Source organism: Suncus etruscus, chromosome 15 (assembly GCF_024139225.1).
Source record: "Suncus etruscus isolate mSunEtr1 chromosome 15, mSunEtr1.pri.cur, whole genome shotgun sequence".
Taxonomy (NCBI): domain Eukaryota; kingdom Metazoa; phylum Chordata; class Mammalia; order Eulipotyphla; family Soricidae; genus Suncus; species Suncus etruscus.
This window is the reverse complement of record NC_064862.1, coordinates 90,374,136-90,391,320: the sequence shown is the minus strand read 5'-3', so window position 1 is coordinate 90,391,320 and position 17,185 is coordinate 90,374,136. Positions and strand designations below refer to the sequence as shown.

The 17,185-nt window shown below is 54.9% G+C and overlaps 1 protein-coding gene across 2 annotated transcripts in view; it reads left to right on the top strand.

Moving 5' to 3' along the window:
- Window positions 1-10,181: 10,181 nt before the first annotated feature.
- DOCK6 (dedicator of cytokinesis 6) overlaps window positions 10,182-17,185 on the top strand; it is a 46,202-nt gene continuing 39,198 nt past the window's right edge. For both annotated transcript variants that reach the window (XM_049788560.1, XM_049788559.1), the window contains exons 1-4: window positions 10,182-10,269; window positions 15,844-15,931; window positions 16,713-16,888; window positions 17,077-17,145. In XM_049788560.1, coding sequence (XP_049644517.1) covers window positions 10,226-10,269; window positions 15,844-15,931; window positions 16,713-16,888; window positions 17,077-17,145 — 377 coding nt within the window. In that variant the 5' untranslated portion in view covers window positions 10,182-10,225. The remainder of the gene's footprint in view (window positions 10,270-15,843; window positions 15,932-16,712; window positions 16,889-17,076; window positions 17,146-17,185) is intronic.

Genomic DNA, 17,185 nt, shown 5'->3' with positions numbered 1-17,185 from the left:
CTTTCTTTCTTTCTTTCTTTCTTTCTTTCTTTCTTTCTTTCTTTCTTTCTTTCTTTCTCTTTTTCTTTCTCTTTTTCTTTCTTTCTTTCTTTCTTTCTTTCTTTCTTTCTTTCTTTCTTTCTTTCTTTCTTTCTTTCTTTCTTTCTTTCTTTCTTTCTTTCTTTCTTTCTTTCTTTCTTTCTTTCTTTCTTTCTTTCTTTCTTTCTTTTGGTTTTGGGGCCACACCAGAGGTGCTCAGGAGTTATTCCTGGCTCTGTGTTCAGAAATCGATCCTGAAAACCTCAGGGATCCTGTGGGATGCCGTGGATTGAACCTGGTCCATCTCAGGTTGGCCCTGTGCAAGGCAAACACCCTACTGTTGTGCTATCACTCTGGCCCCCGAATTTTGCTTTTCTGAGCAAGGAGAGGCAGACACGATACAGAGAATAATGTCAGTGGGGTTTGGTCGTGCGATATGGAAGAGTGGGCTCTTGGGTTCCTTTGAATGCAACCAGAAATAGAAAAGTTCCCATACTGTATTGAAGATTGTATGGCATTGGGCCGAAGCAATAGGACAGCAGACCAATAGGGCACTTGTCTTGCCTGCAGCTGACTTGGGTTCGAAACCCACACCTCATAGGATCTCCCAAGCCCCTTCCAGAGTGACCCCTGGGCTCAGAGAAATAGATCAGGTTTGCCTTGCATGCAGCCAACTCGGCTTGATCCCTGGCATCCCATATGGTCCCCCGAGCCTGCCAGGAGTAATTTCTGAGTACAGAGCCTGGAGGTATCCTTGAGCATCACCAGATGTGGACCAAAAACCAAAAAAAGAAAAAAAAGGAAAAAAGAAGTAGAACCTCTGAACACCGCCAGGTGTGACCCAAAAATGAAAAGATTAGAAAAAGGGGGCCGGGCGGTGGCGCTGGAGGTAAGGTGCCTGCCTTGCCTGCGCTAGCCTAGGACGGACCGCGGTTCGATCCCCCGGCGTCCCATATGGTCCCCCAAGATGCCAGGAGCAACTTCTGAGCGCATAGCCAGGAGTAACCCCTGAGCGTCACAGGGTGTGGCCCAAAAACCAAAAAAAAAAAAAGAAAAGATTAGAAAAAGAGAGAGAGAGAGAGAGAGAGAGAGAGAGAGAGAGAGAGAGAGAGAGAGAGAGATCCTTGAATGCAGAGAGCCAGGAATAAGCCCAAAACACCCCAGGCATGCTCCTGACCCCCCAAAAAAGATTTGAACATCACCAATTCCTCCTGTGTCCCCAAAACTATCTCTAGTGCTCCCAAGCCTCTGAATCCAGTTGGACATGAGCAAGACAACACACTTTACCTGCTGTACTCTCTGTCCTAGTACTGAGCTGAATGTCACCTGCTGGAGGCCAGGAAGGGCTCAGACCTGTCCCCTTGTCTTCAGCCTGTCATCTCCTCCCCCCACAGCTTGCCCTACATCACCCGTGCTTGTGGGGGGAAACCAGAGACACCCAGGAATCCGGAGCAGCTTATTTCTGTCCTGCAGCGTGGGGGGGAGAGCGGTGGCCCGGCGGTGACACACTTACCGGGGATGACACCGGCTTCTTGAGGGGAGAAGATGGAGCCCGCCGGTCAGCCATGGCGGGGAGCTGGGGTCACCCTGGGCGCTTAAGTCAGCATTTTCCTCACTTCAGGCCCATTTGCCGGGGTGGCAAAGGCCACAAGCTCGGCCCCCTCTGCCCCAACACCTGATGGTGGCAGGGAAGGGGCTCAGGGGCTGCCCCCCACCCTGTCATAGCTTTTGTCACATCATAATCTGGAGGCTGGAGGGGAGCAATGAGTGAGGGGAGATAGTGGGGGGACCCTGAGGGACCCTGCAAAGAGGAGGCTCCACCTCCAGTACTCCCACTGGACGCTAGGGGGCACTCCAAGTAGCCTTCAGAGCTGCTTTTTTTTTTTTGCTTTTGGGGTTTTTTTTTGTTTGTTTGTTTTTTGTTTTTGTTTTTTGTTTTTTTGTTTTGGGCCACACCCGGCGGTGCTCAGGGATTACTCCTGGCTGTCTGCTCAGAAATAGCTCCTGGCAGGCACAGGGGACCATATGGGACACCGGAATTCGAACCAACCACCTTTGGTCCTGGATCTGCTGCTTGCAAGGCAAACGCCACTGTGCTATCTCTCCGGGCCCAGGTTTTTTGATTTTTGGGTCACACCCGGCAGTGCTCAGGGGTTCCTCCTGGCTCTACGCTCAGAAATCACTCTCAGCAGGCTCGGGGGACCATATGGGATGCCGGGATTCGAACCACTGTCCTTCTGCATGCGAGGCAAACACCCTACCTCCATGCTATCTCCAGCTCCTCTTCCTTTTTTCCTTCCTTCCTTCCTTCCTTCCTTCCTTCCTTCCTTCCTTCCTTCCTTCCTTCCTTCCTTCCTTCCTTCCTTCTTCCTTCCTTCCTTCCTTCCTTCCTTTCTTTCTTTTCCCTTCCTTCCTTCTTTTCTCTTTCTTTATATTTCCTTCTTTTACTCTCCTTTTTTTCTCTTTCCATCTTTTTGTTTTTGTTTTAGTTTTTGTTTTTGAGTCCCATTCAAGGGCACTCAGGTTACTCCTGGCTCTGCGCTCAGAAGTCACTCCTGGTAGGCTCAGGGAACCCTGTGAGATGCCAGAAGTCTAACCCGAGTCTGTCCAAGGTTGGCTGCATCAAGGCAAACGCTTATGCTATTATTATGCTATATTATCAAGCAAATGCAGCAGTGCTCAGGGTGTGTTCCTGGCATTTCTCGGAGAACCTTCTGAGATGTCCAGGTCAGCTATGTGCAAGGCAACACCCTCCTTGCTGTACCATCTATCCAGCCCATTGCCAAAGCTCTTGAGGCATTTGTGGGAGATGGCAGAGCACATCTGGGCAGTGCCCAGGGCTTACTCCTGGTTTTGCATTCAGGGATCACTCCTAGAGCTGCTTGGGGGGACCATGTGGGATGTCAGGCATGGAACCTAGCTATATGACAGGCAAAGCAAGGGCCCTCCCTACATACCATTGCTCCGGCCCTTTTTTCCTGCATCCTTTGGGTCTCTGTCACAATTAAAGCTACATGGCCCTAGGGGCCAAGCAATAGCATAGCGATAGGGCGTTTGCCTTGCATGTGGCCAACACAGGACAGATGGTGGTTCGAATCCTGGCATCCCATGTGGTCCCCCGAGCCTGCCAGGAGCGATTTCTGAGCATAGAGCCAGGAGTGGCCCCTGAGCGCTGCCGGCTGTGACCCAGAAACAAAACAAAACAAACGGGGCCGGGAAGGTGGCGCTAGAGGTAAGGTGTTTGCCTTGCAAGCGCTAGCGTAGGACAGACCTCGGTTCGATCCCCTGGTGTCCCATATGGTCCCCCCAAGCCAGGAGCGATTTCTGAGTGCATAGCCAGGAGTAACCCCTGAGCGTCAAACGGGTGTGGCCCCCCCAAAAAAAAAAACAAAAACAAAAAAAACATAAAAGGGCAGCATGGGGGCCAGAGAGAGTACAGCGGTGTTTGCCTTGCAAACAGCTGATCCAGGACCTAAGGTGGTTGGTTCGAATCCCTGCATCCCATATGGTCCCCCTGTGCCTGCCAGGAGCTATTTCTGAGCAGATAGCCACACCGCCGGGTGTGGCCCAAAAACCAAAAAAAAAAAAAAAAAAAAAAAAAAAAAAAGGCAGCATGGCCCTTGATGAGCACTGCAGGAGGAAGCAAGAATTCCAGTCACTGTGGCCACCTAGAAAGGCAGGAAGGAGGAAACTCGGAAGCCGAGATTTCGAGCCAGGAAGGTGGCCTCGAGGTCAGACCAGCCACTCCCCATCTGCAACCATTTCCGCTGTGGCTTCACTTGTGGCTGAACCACAGAAAAGGCCTCTGTGATCGCACCCACCCACCACCACCCCATCCTTCATCCAGCTGGCTCTGTGGCTTCTGCGCTGCTGCATCCTCTCCTGTCTGATTCCCTCCTGCTAGCCTGAGGGTGGAGGCCCTGAGCACTTCTGAAGGTGCATTGGGAACCACGTGGAAAGTTATGGGCTCGAACCCCGGCCAGCCAGAGCCAAGGGGCCAAAGAAAGAAGGCATTGGCCGGGCCTGTGGCTAAGAACCCTCTTCCAAACCTCACACCATGCAGGGTTCCTGAGCAACAGCAGGGGGCGCCCCTGAGCAAAGATCCTGGATTACATCCTTTTTTTTGGGGGGGGGGGCAGACCCGATGACGCTCAGGCTCTGCACTCAGAATTGAAAAGTTTGGGGTTGGGGGCCCGGAGAGATAGCACAGCGGCGTTTGCCTTGCAAGCAGCCGATCCAGGACCAAAGGTGGTTGGTTCAAATCCCGGTGTCCCATATGGTCCCCCGTGCCTGTCAGGAGCTATTTCTGAGCAGACAGCCAGGAGTAACCCCTGAGCATAGCCGGGTGTGGCCCAAAAAAAAAAAAAAAAAAAAAAAAAAAAAAAAGAAAAGAAAAGTTTGGGGTTGGGCAGAAAGATAGCATGGAGTTAGGGCATTTGCCTTGTATGCAGGATGGTGATTTGAATCCTGGCATCCCATATGGTCCCCCGAGCCTGCCAGGAGCGATTTCTGAGCAAAGAGCCAGGAGTAACCACTGAGCACTGCTGGGTGTGACCCAGCAAAAAAAAAAAAAATGAAAGAAAGAAAAGTTTAGGGGCCAGAGTGATAGCACAGCAGGGAGGCCGTTTTGCCTTGCACGCAGACAACCTAGGTTCGGTTCCCAGCATCCCTTAGGGTCCCCCTGAGCCTGCCAGGAATGATTCCTGAGGGCGGAGCCAGGAGTAACCCCTGAATACCGCTGGGTGTGGCCCAGAACAAACAAACAGGGGCCATAGCACAATGGTAGGGCCTTTGCCCTTCACGGAGCCAATCTGGGACACACCAGGTTCAATCCCCAACATCCCATAGGGTCCCCTGAACTCGCCAGGAGTGATTTCTTAGCACAGAGCCAGGAGTAAGCCCTGAATGCCTCCAGGTATGACCCAAAACCCAAAACAAGTAAACAAAGCATTGAAAAGTCTGCTTGTGTCCTCCCAGAATTCCAGGATCTGTGGAGTTGGCTCTGGGGCTTACATGCTATGGCTATAGGATGAGATGGTCCATATATATATTTTGGGGGTCACCTCTGCCAATGCCCAGGGCTGATTCTTGGCCTTCTTGGCCCTACACACACACACACATCAACCTGGCAAGGCTTAGGGGACCCAAGGGAGTGTCAGGATTAAACCGGACTGAGCTATGTGTAAGGCCAGAGCTCTACCCATTGTACTATCTCTTTGGCCACTGGGTGCTATAGTTCTGACTTCTCTCTCTCTCTCTCTCTCTCTCTCTCTCTCTCTCTCTCTCTCTCTCTCTCTCTCTCTCTCTCTCTCTCTCTCTCTCTCTCTCTCTCTCTCTCTCATTCACCACGTGATCCAACCAAATGTCAACAAGCATCCAAACAGCTCTGTCTCAGGGATTAAAGGTGGGACGTGAGACCCGCAGGGAAGACCTTCCCGAGCTAAATTGCACCCCGAGGACCCCACTCAGGGTCCCCTGCCCTTGGGCAGATTGAGAGTATCTGGAGATTTTTTTTTCAGGAGGCTGCTCCTGCCATCCCCACCCCAGACACCAGGGGGCGGTGGATACCCACATTCCTGCTACCTGGTTCCCGCAGGAAGTGACGCTACCACCCTCGTGTTTACAGGGATGTGGGCTTGTATGGCAGCAGGCAGGACACGGTGCGTCCTGGACGTGGACCCCCCTTATCCCGTCCACGCAGTCCCGACACTGTGCCCCCAACAATGGGGTGTGGGGAGCAGACTCTAGTGAAAGAAGCATTTACAAGGGAGAGGAGGGAAGGGTCTGAGTGGGGAAGCAGAGGTCTGGAGAGTAGGGCCCAAGGTGCAGCTGGGATGGGGACAAGGTGGGTTCAGGTGGACCCTGGAGGCATGAGATTTGGGGAATGAAGAGAAGTTACTACGGGGGCCAGAGCGATGGCACAGCAGGGAGGAAGCTTGCCTGGCACGCGGCTGACCAGGGGGTTCGATCCCCAGCATTCCATATGGTCCCTCAGTCTAAAAGGAGACAGAGAGAGTTCAGTCACTGGCATTGGGGCCAGAGAGATAGCATGGAGGTAAAGCGTTTGTCTTGCATGCAGGAGGTCGGTAGTTCGAATCCCGGCATCCCAAATGGACCCCTGAGCCTGCCAGGTGTGATTTCTGAGCGTAGTTCCAGGAGTAACCCCTAAGTACTGCTGGGAGGTGCCGGGAGTGGCCCCAAACCCCAAATAAAATAAAAATAGAAACCCTAAATGAATCAGATCATGATTAGAATGATCTAATGAATGATTAGAAACAACACTTCAGAGACACAAAGGATCCTAAGAGGCTCCTGGGAGCGAGTCCAGCCTTATACAGATGGCTCACCTCAGGCATCCTGCCAGCCCCACCTGCCCGCCCTGCCTCAGTTTCCTCTTCTGCTGCTCCCTCTGATCTGAAGCCCCGTGATCCCTCATCTCAGTCCCAGGCCTTCCTCCCCACAGCCCTTCTCCAGCCACCAGAAGAGACCAAAGTCCCTTCTAAGCTCACCCTTGTTTGAGCAGCTGTGGTGTTGGGGGGGTGGGGGGTGTCCCGCAGCCCCACCCTGCTGAGTCAGGCCTCACCCTTCAGGTCTGGCAGCCTCGGAGCAGTCAGGCACTTAGAAGCCACCAGCTCTTGGTTGCGGGGTACCAGTAGTAGCTCCCACAGGCTCAAAAGGAATCAGGATCAGAGATAGCACACGCTTTTCCTGGAGACACACAGCACAGTGGGATTTCGGAGGAGTGCAGAGAAGCCCTCCTGGGTCTCTGGGGCACAGATGTGGAAGCACATCTGAAGGGGTAGGTGCTAAAGGACCGTGTGAAAAGGTACCCCCGGCTCTCTGGGCATCTGTGAAAGGTGTGACAGGCCAGAGAACGCTCAATGGGTCAGAGCTCTGAGATTGATTTTTTGTTGTTGTTTTTGTTTCTGGGTCACACCCGGCAGCGCTCAGGGGTTCCTCCTGGCTCTGTGCTCAGAAATCGCTCCTGGAAGGCTCAGGGGACCATATGGGACGCTGGAATTTAAACCACCGACTTTCTGCATGCAAGGCAAATGCTTTACCTCCATGCTATCTCTCCAGCCCCCTGAGATTGATATTTTTGTTTGGGGGCCACAACTGGTGGTGCTCAGGGGTTACTCCTGGCTCTGCGCTCAGGTGGGGAACCCTATGGGATGCCGAAGATCGAACCTGGGTCGTCAGCGCACAAGGCAAACACCCTCCCCGATGTATTATCTTCATGTTTCCTGAACTTGATATATACACACATATATATTATATATTTTGGGCTACACCCAGCGGCACTCAGGGGTTACTCCTGTCTCCCCACAGGCTGCCAGGAGCGACTTCTGAGTGCAGAGCCAGAAATAACCCCTGAGCGTCACTGGGTGTGTCCCAAAAAACCAAAACAAATAAAACAAAACATTACTTTTTTTTTTTTTTTTTTTTTGGTTTTTGGGCCACACCCGGCAGTGCTCAGGGGTTACTCTGGCTGTCTGCTCAGAAATAGCTCCTGGCAGGCACGGGGGACCATATGGGACACCGGGATTCGAACCAACCACCTTTGGTCCTGAATCGGCTCCTTGCAAGGCAAACGCTGCTGTGCTATCTCTCCGGGCCCCATACTTTTTTTTTTTTTTTTTTTGATTTTTGAGTCACACCAGCAGCACTCAGGGGTCACTCCTGGCTCTATGCTCAGAAATCGCTTCTGGCAGGTTCGGGGGATCATATGGGATGCCGAGATTTGAAACACCGACCTCTGCATGCAAGGCAAACGCCCTACCTCCATGCTATCTCTCTGGCCCCAAAAACATTACTTTTTTTTTGGGGGGGGTCCACACCCGGCGGTGCTCAGGGGTTACTCCTGGCTGTCTGCTCAGAAATAGCTCCTGGCAGGCACAGGGGACCATATGGGACACCGGAATTCGAACCAACCACCTTTGGTCCTGGATCGGATACTTGCAAGGCAAACGCCGCTGTGCTATCTCTCCAAGCCCCAAAACATTACTTTTAAAGAGCTGGCGTGATACTATAGCTTATGAGACACTTGCTTTGCATCAGACTTCAGTTTAATCCCCGGCATCCTATGGAGCCCCCCTAACCTTACTAGTAGTGATCCCTGAGTGCAGAGCCACGAGTCAGCCCTGAGCATCGCTGGGTGTGCCCTCCCCCCAAAAAATACTGGAGAAACTACAAGCAGGGGCCTGAGCAATTTCGGGATTGTGGGAACAGCTGAGCAAATGAGGGGTAGAGTGAGGCACTCTCATACCGGACAGAAGATTAGGACAGAGGATGGGCAGTCTTAGGGTACAGAGAAGACTTTGCTTTTCCCAAAGGATGGGGTGCCCTGTGCGGTCCTGCCGGGAGGCCCCAAATCCTGCATGCCTTTGACTTTTCCTCCTCTGCCCAGCCTGGTTCCCAGCAGCTCAGAGAGAAGCTGGTCTGGGACTTTAGCCGAGAAAGCCTCAGATTGGGGTGCGGCTCTAGGAGGGGATGGGCGGGGCCCCACCTGCCTCTCCGGGCCAAAGTGGCTGGACCGCTTGGACAGGTGTGCGGCCCGCAGCCACTCACACCCACATCAGATGCCCGCCAGATGCCCCGCCATGCCTCCCTCCCTAGTCTGAGTCCTCAACCCACCAACGCTCCTACATCCAGAACTGACATTTTGGGGGGGCCACACCTGGCTCTGCGCTCAGAAATCATTCCTGGCTTGGGGAACCAGATGGGACACCGGAGGATCAAACTACGGTCCATCCTAGGTCAGCAGCATGCAAGGGAAACACCCTACCGCTTGCGCCACCATCCAGTCCCTAGTTTTCAGTTTTCTTTCTTCTTTTTTTTTTTTTTTTTGTTTGTTTTTTTTGTTTTTTGTTTTTTTATTTTTGGGTCACACCCGGCGGTGCTCAGGGGTTACTCCTGGCTGTCTGCTCAGAAATAGCTCCTGGCAGGCACGGGTGACCATATGGGACACCGGGATTCGAACCAACCAGCTTTGGTTCTGGATCGGCTGCTTGCAAGGCAAACGCCATTGTGCTATCTCTCTGGGCCCCTTTTTCAGTTTTCATACTGCACCTGGCAGTGCTCAGTACTTCCTCCTAGCTCTGTGCTCAGGAATCACTCGTGGCAGTGCTCCAGGGACTCTCTGGGATGCCGGGGATCGAGCCCAGGTTAGCCAAAGTGTGCAAGGCAAGTGCTCTCCCAGTTGTGCTGTCGCTTCAGCCAAGTGACCTGGGCACAAAGACAACTCAGACAGTCCATTGGGTCTGTAGAGGTAGGCAGACCCAGGACAGTCCCAGGTATGATCCCCAGCATCCCATGTGGTCCCCCGAGCCTTCCAGGAGCGACTTTTGTTGTGCAGAGCCAGGAATAACCGCTGAGCGCCACTGGGTGTGGCGCCAAAACAAACAAACAAACAAACAAACAAACAGAACACACACAATAAAAACGGGTCTCCAGAGCCACCTTCCTGGAAAGGCTGTGGGTGGGATCCCCAGGGTCCCAGGCTTGTCTCCTGGAGTGCGCACAAGCGAGTAGGGGCCCCGGGGAACCTCATGATCTCCCCTGTTTGGGCCCCGGGGTGTGTCTTGCTGGAATCTTCAACACCCCGTAATGAGTTGAAACTGAGCAAACCCGGTGCGCCTCGTTCCCTACGTCTGGTCCATTCACACGAAGATCTAACCACTCCAGAAACACCCAATTGGGGAGTGGGGTACAGCACGAGAGGGAAGCCACCCCTTGCAGTACTCAGGGTGCGATTCCTACCTCTGGGTCAGGAGTGACCCCTGGCACCAGAATCAGGCCACCAGAACTGGACTTGGCCAGCCAGGCCAGTGCGCAAACCTCGGGGGACTCTCTCCTGCGCCCCAAAGAGCAGGTTTGGGGTGCAGGAACCAATCAGAGGGGTGCTGAGGGACTATCCCACTTGGGGACCCCAGATCCTCCTACCCTGGACTCTGGCCTCGCGCCTCTGCGCCCAGGCCTGGCTTCTCAGCCTCAGTTTCCTCACCGCTCCCTGGGTGCCCAGGGGGGACCCCTCGCCTCTCCGGCCTGCAGGGGCAGCATGGAGCGGCCCGGGACACCCGGAAGGGCCCCGCCTCCGGCCTGGCCCGGCCCCTCCTCACCCGGCCCGGCTGCCCAGACCCGGGAGGAGGCGGCGGGGACGGCGCGCGCGGGGCCGGGGCGCGCGGAGACCCCATCGGGACCCGGTGCTATGGCTGCCACCGAGCGCCGCGCCTTTGCGCACAAGATCAACAGGTAGCGCCGGGCCGGGGGCCCCTCCCCGGGCCGCCCCCCACGTGTCCAGCCCCGCCCCGAGGTGGCCCGGCCCCCCCCAGCCCGGGGGACCCCCAAATCACCATCCCTTCCAAGATCCTCCTGGTCCCTCCTGGGGCCCCTGGAGCCGCTTGGGGGGCGCGGGAGGAAACGGAGAGGCCACGGGGGTCCCAGATCGGAGGCCGCGAGGGCCATGGCGTCCGCCGATTTCTCCCTCTCGATGCCTGGGGGCGTGCCGGGAGACCTGCCTGGAAGAGGAGGCACGGGGCTTGCTGGGCAAGCGGGTGCGCAAAGCCCTCCGCGCCCCCTTTCTCCGGGTGATCCCGGACCCCAAGTTTGAAGGTGGCCCAAGGAGCCCTTCTGAGCTTCCCTGGGCCCAGGGATGGATGCGCTTGGGGAGTTCTCATCCGGGACCGGATGGAGACAGCGCAGAAGTTTCCTGCGCTCCAGGCCCTCCAGCACCCCCTAGCAGGGTTCCCGGTCCAGCTGTCGGTGTGTTTGTGTGTCTGGGGTGGGGGTAGGGGACAGCTGTGCACGTCACCCCCTCCCCACCCCGGCCCCGACTCGCACTGGCTGGTCCTGCTGGGGTGAAGGCGCTGGTGAATGGAGGCGGTGGGGGGCTGGGGCCAGCCAGCTGGTGGGCGGACAGGAAAGGGACAGGACGGGACAGGACGGGGCCAGGGAGACGGGGAGGGGACAGGAGGGGCCAGGGCCAGGGAGGGGCCTGCGGAGACCAGGAGGGCCTAAGGACGCGCAGAGACAGAGACAGGCAGGACTGGAGCCAGGCGCAGGGGACCCAGTTCGGTTCCTTGGCCTCCAGAGAGAGACACTTGTCCCTGAGCTGGGATGTCAGGCCATGGGGGTTCAGGGGTTCTGAGCTCAGGGGGGAAGCTCAGAATCTGCTGGGGGTGGATCGTGCCCCCTTGGGTGCCAGCGGAACTCAGGGCCCACCAGCAGAGCCCCAGGCAGGAAGATTACATGTTGGAATCTCTGGGAGGGACTGGAAGCTGGACGAGAGGAGAGGAAGAAGGGGGAGTTCAGGCAGCGCTTGATCTAAGCCCCGGCCAGCCTGGAGCAAAGCCTCCTCGCCTTTGCCTTTGCTGTTCAGGCTCCGGAGGGCCACATGGGCCCCTGGAACCGGGACCTTTGCTCACTCAAGCCCCAGGGACCTTGTTGCTGTTTCAGGCTTCCTGCTGCGATCTCCCAGTCCCTTCCCCTCCCCTTCAGTCCCCTCCCTACTCTCATCTCTGGCCTCTCCTCTTCTCCCATTCTTTCCTCCACTTTGTTTTTTTTTTCATTTGGGCCACACCCGGCAATGCTCAGGAAATCAGGAATGCTCAGGAAGCATATGGGATGCGGGGGATCGAACCCATGTTGGCCGCTTGCAAAGCAGGTGCCCTCCCTACTGACTGTCCTATCGCTCTGGCCCCCAAAAGTGTCCCCTTCAAAGACCACAGCCCTGCTGGGCTTTAGGACAGAGACGGGCCCCACGCAATCACCATGGAGGGGGGAGATGAGCGTGCAGATGCTTTGTGTGAGCTGTGGCTGTCCCAGGATGTATCAGGGAGCACCCCAGGCCCAGCACATCCCATCTCATTTCGCCCTCACTGTCAGGAGGGGTGCTGTCTGTGAGTGCCTTCCCTTTACGTGGCTGTATAGTACTCCTCTGCCCTCTGTCTTCTCCATCCCCCAGATGTGGAAATAATTGCTCTTTGGTGCTGTGCTTGTCTGGGCTTCCCTAACCAGCTGTGCCCCGCCCGGCTCTTCCCTCCTGAGGCGTTTCAGCATGCCTGGAGTTTCTGGGAGTTTCTGCTTCCGCTTCCCAGGAGAATCGTCAGGAGAATCACGGAGGGTTTTTCTGATGCCTTTGCTGCCAGGAGCCCTGGTGGATGCAATTTAACTGCCTCACACCTACCTGGAAAACATTCTTCTTTCCACTCCTGGGGGAGTAGAGCCGGGGTGTGGATAGAGATTGGGGGAGTTAAAGCATGGGGGAAAAATGTGGTTTTGGATTTTTGGGGTGGCCACACCCAGCGGCAATCAGGGGTTCCTCCTGGTTCTATACTCAGAAATTGCTCCTGGCAGGCTCGGGGGACCCTATGGGATGCCGGGGATTCAAATCCAAGTCCGTCCTGGGTTGGTCGCGTGCAAGGCAAATGCTTTACCACTGTGCTATCACTCTGGCCCAGGACTTTTCTCCTTCACTTTGTCTTTTTTGCAGTGTCTGGAATTGAACCCAAGGCCTCACAGAGGCAAAGCAAGTGTCCCTCTGCTGGGTCACCATGCATCTGATTTGGGGGTAGTTTTGTTTTTGTTTTTTTTGTTTTGTTTTGTTTTGTTTTGTTTTTTGGGTCACACCTGGCAGTGCTCCGGGGTTACTCCTGGCTATCTGCTCAGAAATAGCTCCTAGCAGGCACGGGGGACCATATGGGACACTGGGATTTGAACCAACCACCTTTGGTTCTGGATCGGCTGTTTGCAAGGCAAACGCCGCTGTGCCATCTCTCCAGGCCCGGTAGTTTTGTTTTTTGAGGGACACACCCAATGAGGTTTAGGGTATTATGGATAGTCAGAGATTGAACTCAGGTCTGTGCATGCAAAGCAATCGAATCATCTGTCTGACTCTAGATTTATGGTTTTAGATACATTCACTTACCATACTTTTTTTTTTTTTTTTTTTTTTTTGTGGTTTTTGGGTCACACTCGGCAGTGCTCAGGGGTTACTCCTGGCTCCATGCTCAGAAATTGCTCCTAGCAGGCACGGGGGACCATATGGGACGCTGGGATTCGAACCGATGACCTCTTGCATGAAAGGCAAACGCCTTACCTCCATGCTATCTCTCCAGCCCCTACCATACTTTTTTTTATTTGTTTGTTTTTGGGTCACACCGGCAGTGCTCAGGGGTTACTCCTGGCTGTCTGCTCAGAAATAGCTCCTGGCAGGCACAGGGGACCATATAGGACGCCGGGGATTCGAACCAACCACCTTAGGTCCTGGGTTGGCTGCTTGCAAGGCAAACGCTGCTGTGCTATCTCTCCGGCCCCCATTTACCGTACTTTTTTGTTTTGTTTTTGGACCACACCCGCTCTCAAGAATTCTTCCTGACTCTGTGCTCAGAAATCACTCCTAGCAGGCTGGGGGGGACCATATGGGATGCTGGGAATTGAACCCAGGTCTATCCTGGGTCGGCCATGTGCAAGGCAAATACCCTACGGCTGTACTATCACTCCTGCATTTTCTTTTTTTTCTTTTTTTTTTTTTTTTTTGGTTTTTGGGCCACACCCAGTAACGCTCAGGAGTTACTCCTGGCTATGCGCTCAGAAGTTGCTCCTGGCTTGGGGGACCATATGGGACACCGGGGGATCGAACCGCGGTCCATCCTAGGCTAGCGCTGGCAAGGCAGGCACCTTACCTTTAGCGCCACTGCCCGGCCCCTCACTCCTGCATTTTCTAACCTCTTTTTTTTTTTTTTCATCCACACATTTTGGTGCTCAGGGCTTACTCCTGGCTTCCTGCTCAGGGATCATTCCTGGTGGGGGGGTCACACATGCGAAACAAGCATCTGAACAACCCATGTACTACCTCTGGGACTCAAAACTAAACTAATAAGGCCTGGTTTGAGGGCTAGAGCAATAGCACAACAGGGAGGACGCTTGCCTAGCATGTGGCTGATCCGAGCTGAACCCACCATCTCATAGGGTTCCTCAATCACCAGCACCGCTGGGTGTAACCCCAAAACCAGAACAAAAAGTCATATTGAGGGATCGAAATGGTAGCTCAGTGGTAGGGCATCTGCCTTGCACGCTGCTAACCCGGGTTCAATTCCTGGCATCCCATATGGTTCCTGAAACCTGCCAGGAGTGATTTCAGAACACAGAGCCAGGAGTAACCCATGAGTGCCCCCAGGTGTGGCCCAAAAACTGAAAAATAAAAGTCATGTTTGTGGGGGCAGAAAGAGAGTTGAGAGGGTAAGCTCTTTGCCTTTCACATGGCCAGCCCCGGATTCACACCGGGTCCCTAGAACCCCTCCAGGATGACCCCTGAGCACAGAGCCAGGAAGGAGTAAGCCAGATGTGCCAAAGTTTCCCTTCATCCCCCCAAAATATCCACAGAGTGGCCAGAACAATAGTACAGGAGGGAGGCGCTTCCCTTGCATGTGGTTGAACTGGGTTTAATTTCTAACCTCCCATAGGGTGCACAGAGCCAGGGGTAACCCCTGAGCACAGCTGGAGGGGACCTAAACACCAACAAACCAGAAAAATACCCCAAAACTACACAGGGTAGGAAGTAACCACTTGGCTGTGGGTTTTGCCCAAATCCAGGCACCAAAAGCCAAATTTTCCACGTATCAGCCCCCCCTTTGCCCCTCTCAGCACCCTGGGTCTCTTCCCAAGCCTGAGATGGGGGCTCACCCCTTGTCCTAGCTGCAGTAGAGCCCCGGGGCTCTGAATTGGCTCTCTTGTCTCTGGGGACTCCCTTCCACACTCGGGGGCCTCTCTCCAAGGCCAAAGGCAGACGCTGGAATCCAGCTTTGCCCAGCCTGTCTCCCCGCCCCCAGCAGCTGGACAACAGCTGGAAGCCTGACAGACTGGCCCCTTAGGCCTCACCCCATTCCTTAAAGCACCCCATTTCAGGCCCCATGTTTCTGGGGCTTCAGAGAAGGTGGCTCTGATTTTAGAGGATTTGAGGACAAACTTTTTTGTTTGTTTTATTTTTGGTTTGTGGCTACACCGGATGGTGCTCAGGGGTTACTTCTGGCTCTGCGTTCAGAAATTGCTCCTGGCAGGCTGGGGGGGACCCCCATGAGATGCTGATAAACAAACCTGGGTTGGCTGCGTGCAAGGCAAACGCATACAAGACCCCTCTTCATTTGTTTGGGGGCCACAAGGGCAGTATTCAGATCTCATTCCTGGCTCTGTGCTCAGGAATCATTCCTGTGCTCTGCAGGGGATCAAACCCAGGTCAGCCTTGTGCAAAGCAAACGCCCTCCGGACTGTACTATCACTCCGGCTCCCAGCTAAAAAGGAATTTTTTGTTTTGTTTTTCTTTGGGGCCACTCCTGGCTCTGTGCTCAGAAATCTCTCCTGGCAGGCTCAGGGGACATTATGGGATGCCGGGGATCAAACCACACACATCCAAGACAAACACCCATCCTGCTGTCAATCTCTCCAGCCCCTTAAAATTGTTTACTTTTTTTTTTAAAAAAAAAAGGTGCATTTTGCGGGGAGGGCTCACATGGGGTGCTGGACATTGAGGTTTGGGCTGTATGCAGGCATAAGCCTTCACCCCAAATAGAAATGGAAATGGCTCAAGGACAGGAAATGGGGGGTTGATACCATCTATGCAGATGCTGGAACTCTGTTGGGGGGTGTAGTGTGGCCTATAGTTACCTTGAGCCCTATGAGCCCGAATTTTCTGATTTCCCCCAGAAGCTCCTTCCCTCTCTCTGTCTTATTCCCGATTTACTCCAGGAGGCACCCAGAACCTGAGTTTTGGGTAGAAGGGAGAGGGGACCCCTCAATTCCAATGTCCCTCTGTCCTGTCCTGCCCTGTAGGACGGTGGCCGCCGAGGTCCGGAAGCAAGTGTCCCGGGAACGGAGCGGCTCCCCCCACTCCAGCCGGCGCAGCAGCGGCTCCTTGGGGGTGAGTGTGTTTTGGGGGGCAGAGATGGGGTGAGGCTGAGTCCACTGGGCTGGAGTGAGTGGGGGGTGGGGCTGGGCTCTGTCTTGGCAGCTGCTTCCTAGGGGGTTGGGGGGTGACTTGGATGCAGATATTCTGCCTGATCTCCTGCCTTTCCCTCCTGCCTCAGACCCCCCCAGATGAGCACTCTAGGTGGGGAGGGACCCACCCTGGGGTGGGGCCTGGTGCCTTGGGGATGGCTCCATGCTTTGTTTCCTTCCAGTTTTAGTCTTCAGGAGTGGGGTGGAGCGGGCTGTGATTTCCTGCCTCTGGGCCCAGCAGGGCCTGGTGTCCGGCTTTGCCTCAAGCTTTGCAAAGCTTGAGCCAGGGGGGGCAGGAAGGAAGGAACCAGCTTGGCCCCGTTGGGTCTCGGGTTCCTGGCATCTCTGAGGCTCCCCCAGAGCATCACCAGGGGGCGTGCCTGAGCACAGTTCCAGGAACCAGCCAAGGAGCATCCAGGGATGCATGAATTTAGCCTCCCCTGGTCCCCCCCCAAAAATTATCCAAGTTGGGAGCCGGAGCCATAGCTCAGCGAGGAGGGCGTTTGCCTTACATGTGGCCAACCAGGTTCAATTCCCTACATCCCATATGTCCCCCAATCCTGCCAGGAGTGATTCCTGAGCACAGAGCCTGGAGTAACTAACCCCTGAGCACTGCCTGGTGTGGCCCCCAAACAAACTAACAAACACAAAAAAGTCCAACAGCCTCTGATGACACTGTCATTTCCCTACCACTCACCCCCCAGGTGCCCCTCACCGAGGTAATCGAACCCCTGGACTTTGAGGATGTGATTCTGAGTCGACCCCCGGACGCTGAACCAGGGCCTCTTCGAGACCTCGTGGAATTCCCAGTCGACGACTTGGAGCTGAGGCTGCAACCCCGAGAGTGTCGGACCACGGAGCCGGGAATCCCCGAGGATGGGTGGGTCCAGCCACCCCACGCCACCACCACCCCCATTCACCTTGTGCCCAAATCCTGTGCATCAGAGGCTGGGCTGTGTGATGCAGGGCCGATCTCTCTCCCTCTCTGAGCCATAGAATTAAGCAGAAGTGTGGGCGGCTACTCCCGAAAGACCTGCCTCAGTTTACCCCAATTGTCTTTTGGCGCAGGAAGTTGGACGCCCAGGGGCGCGCGGCGGTGGAGGAGTACACGCAGGACTGGGTGATTGCACACCGGAGGTGGGTCGTGGTGCTCCAGATTCAGTGCCCACCCAAGTCG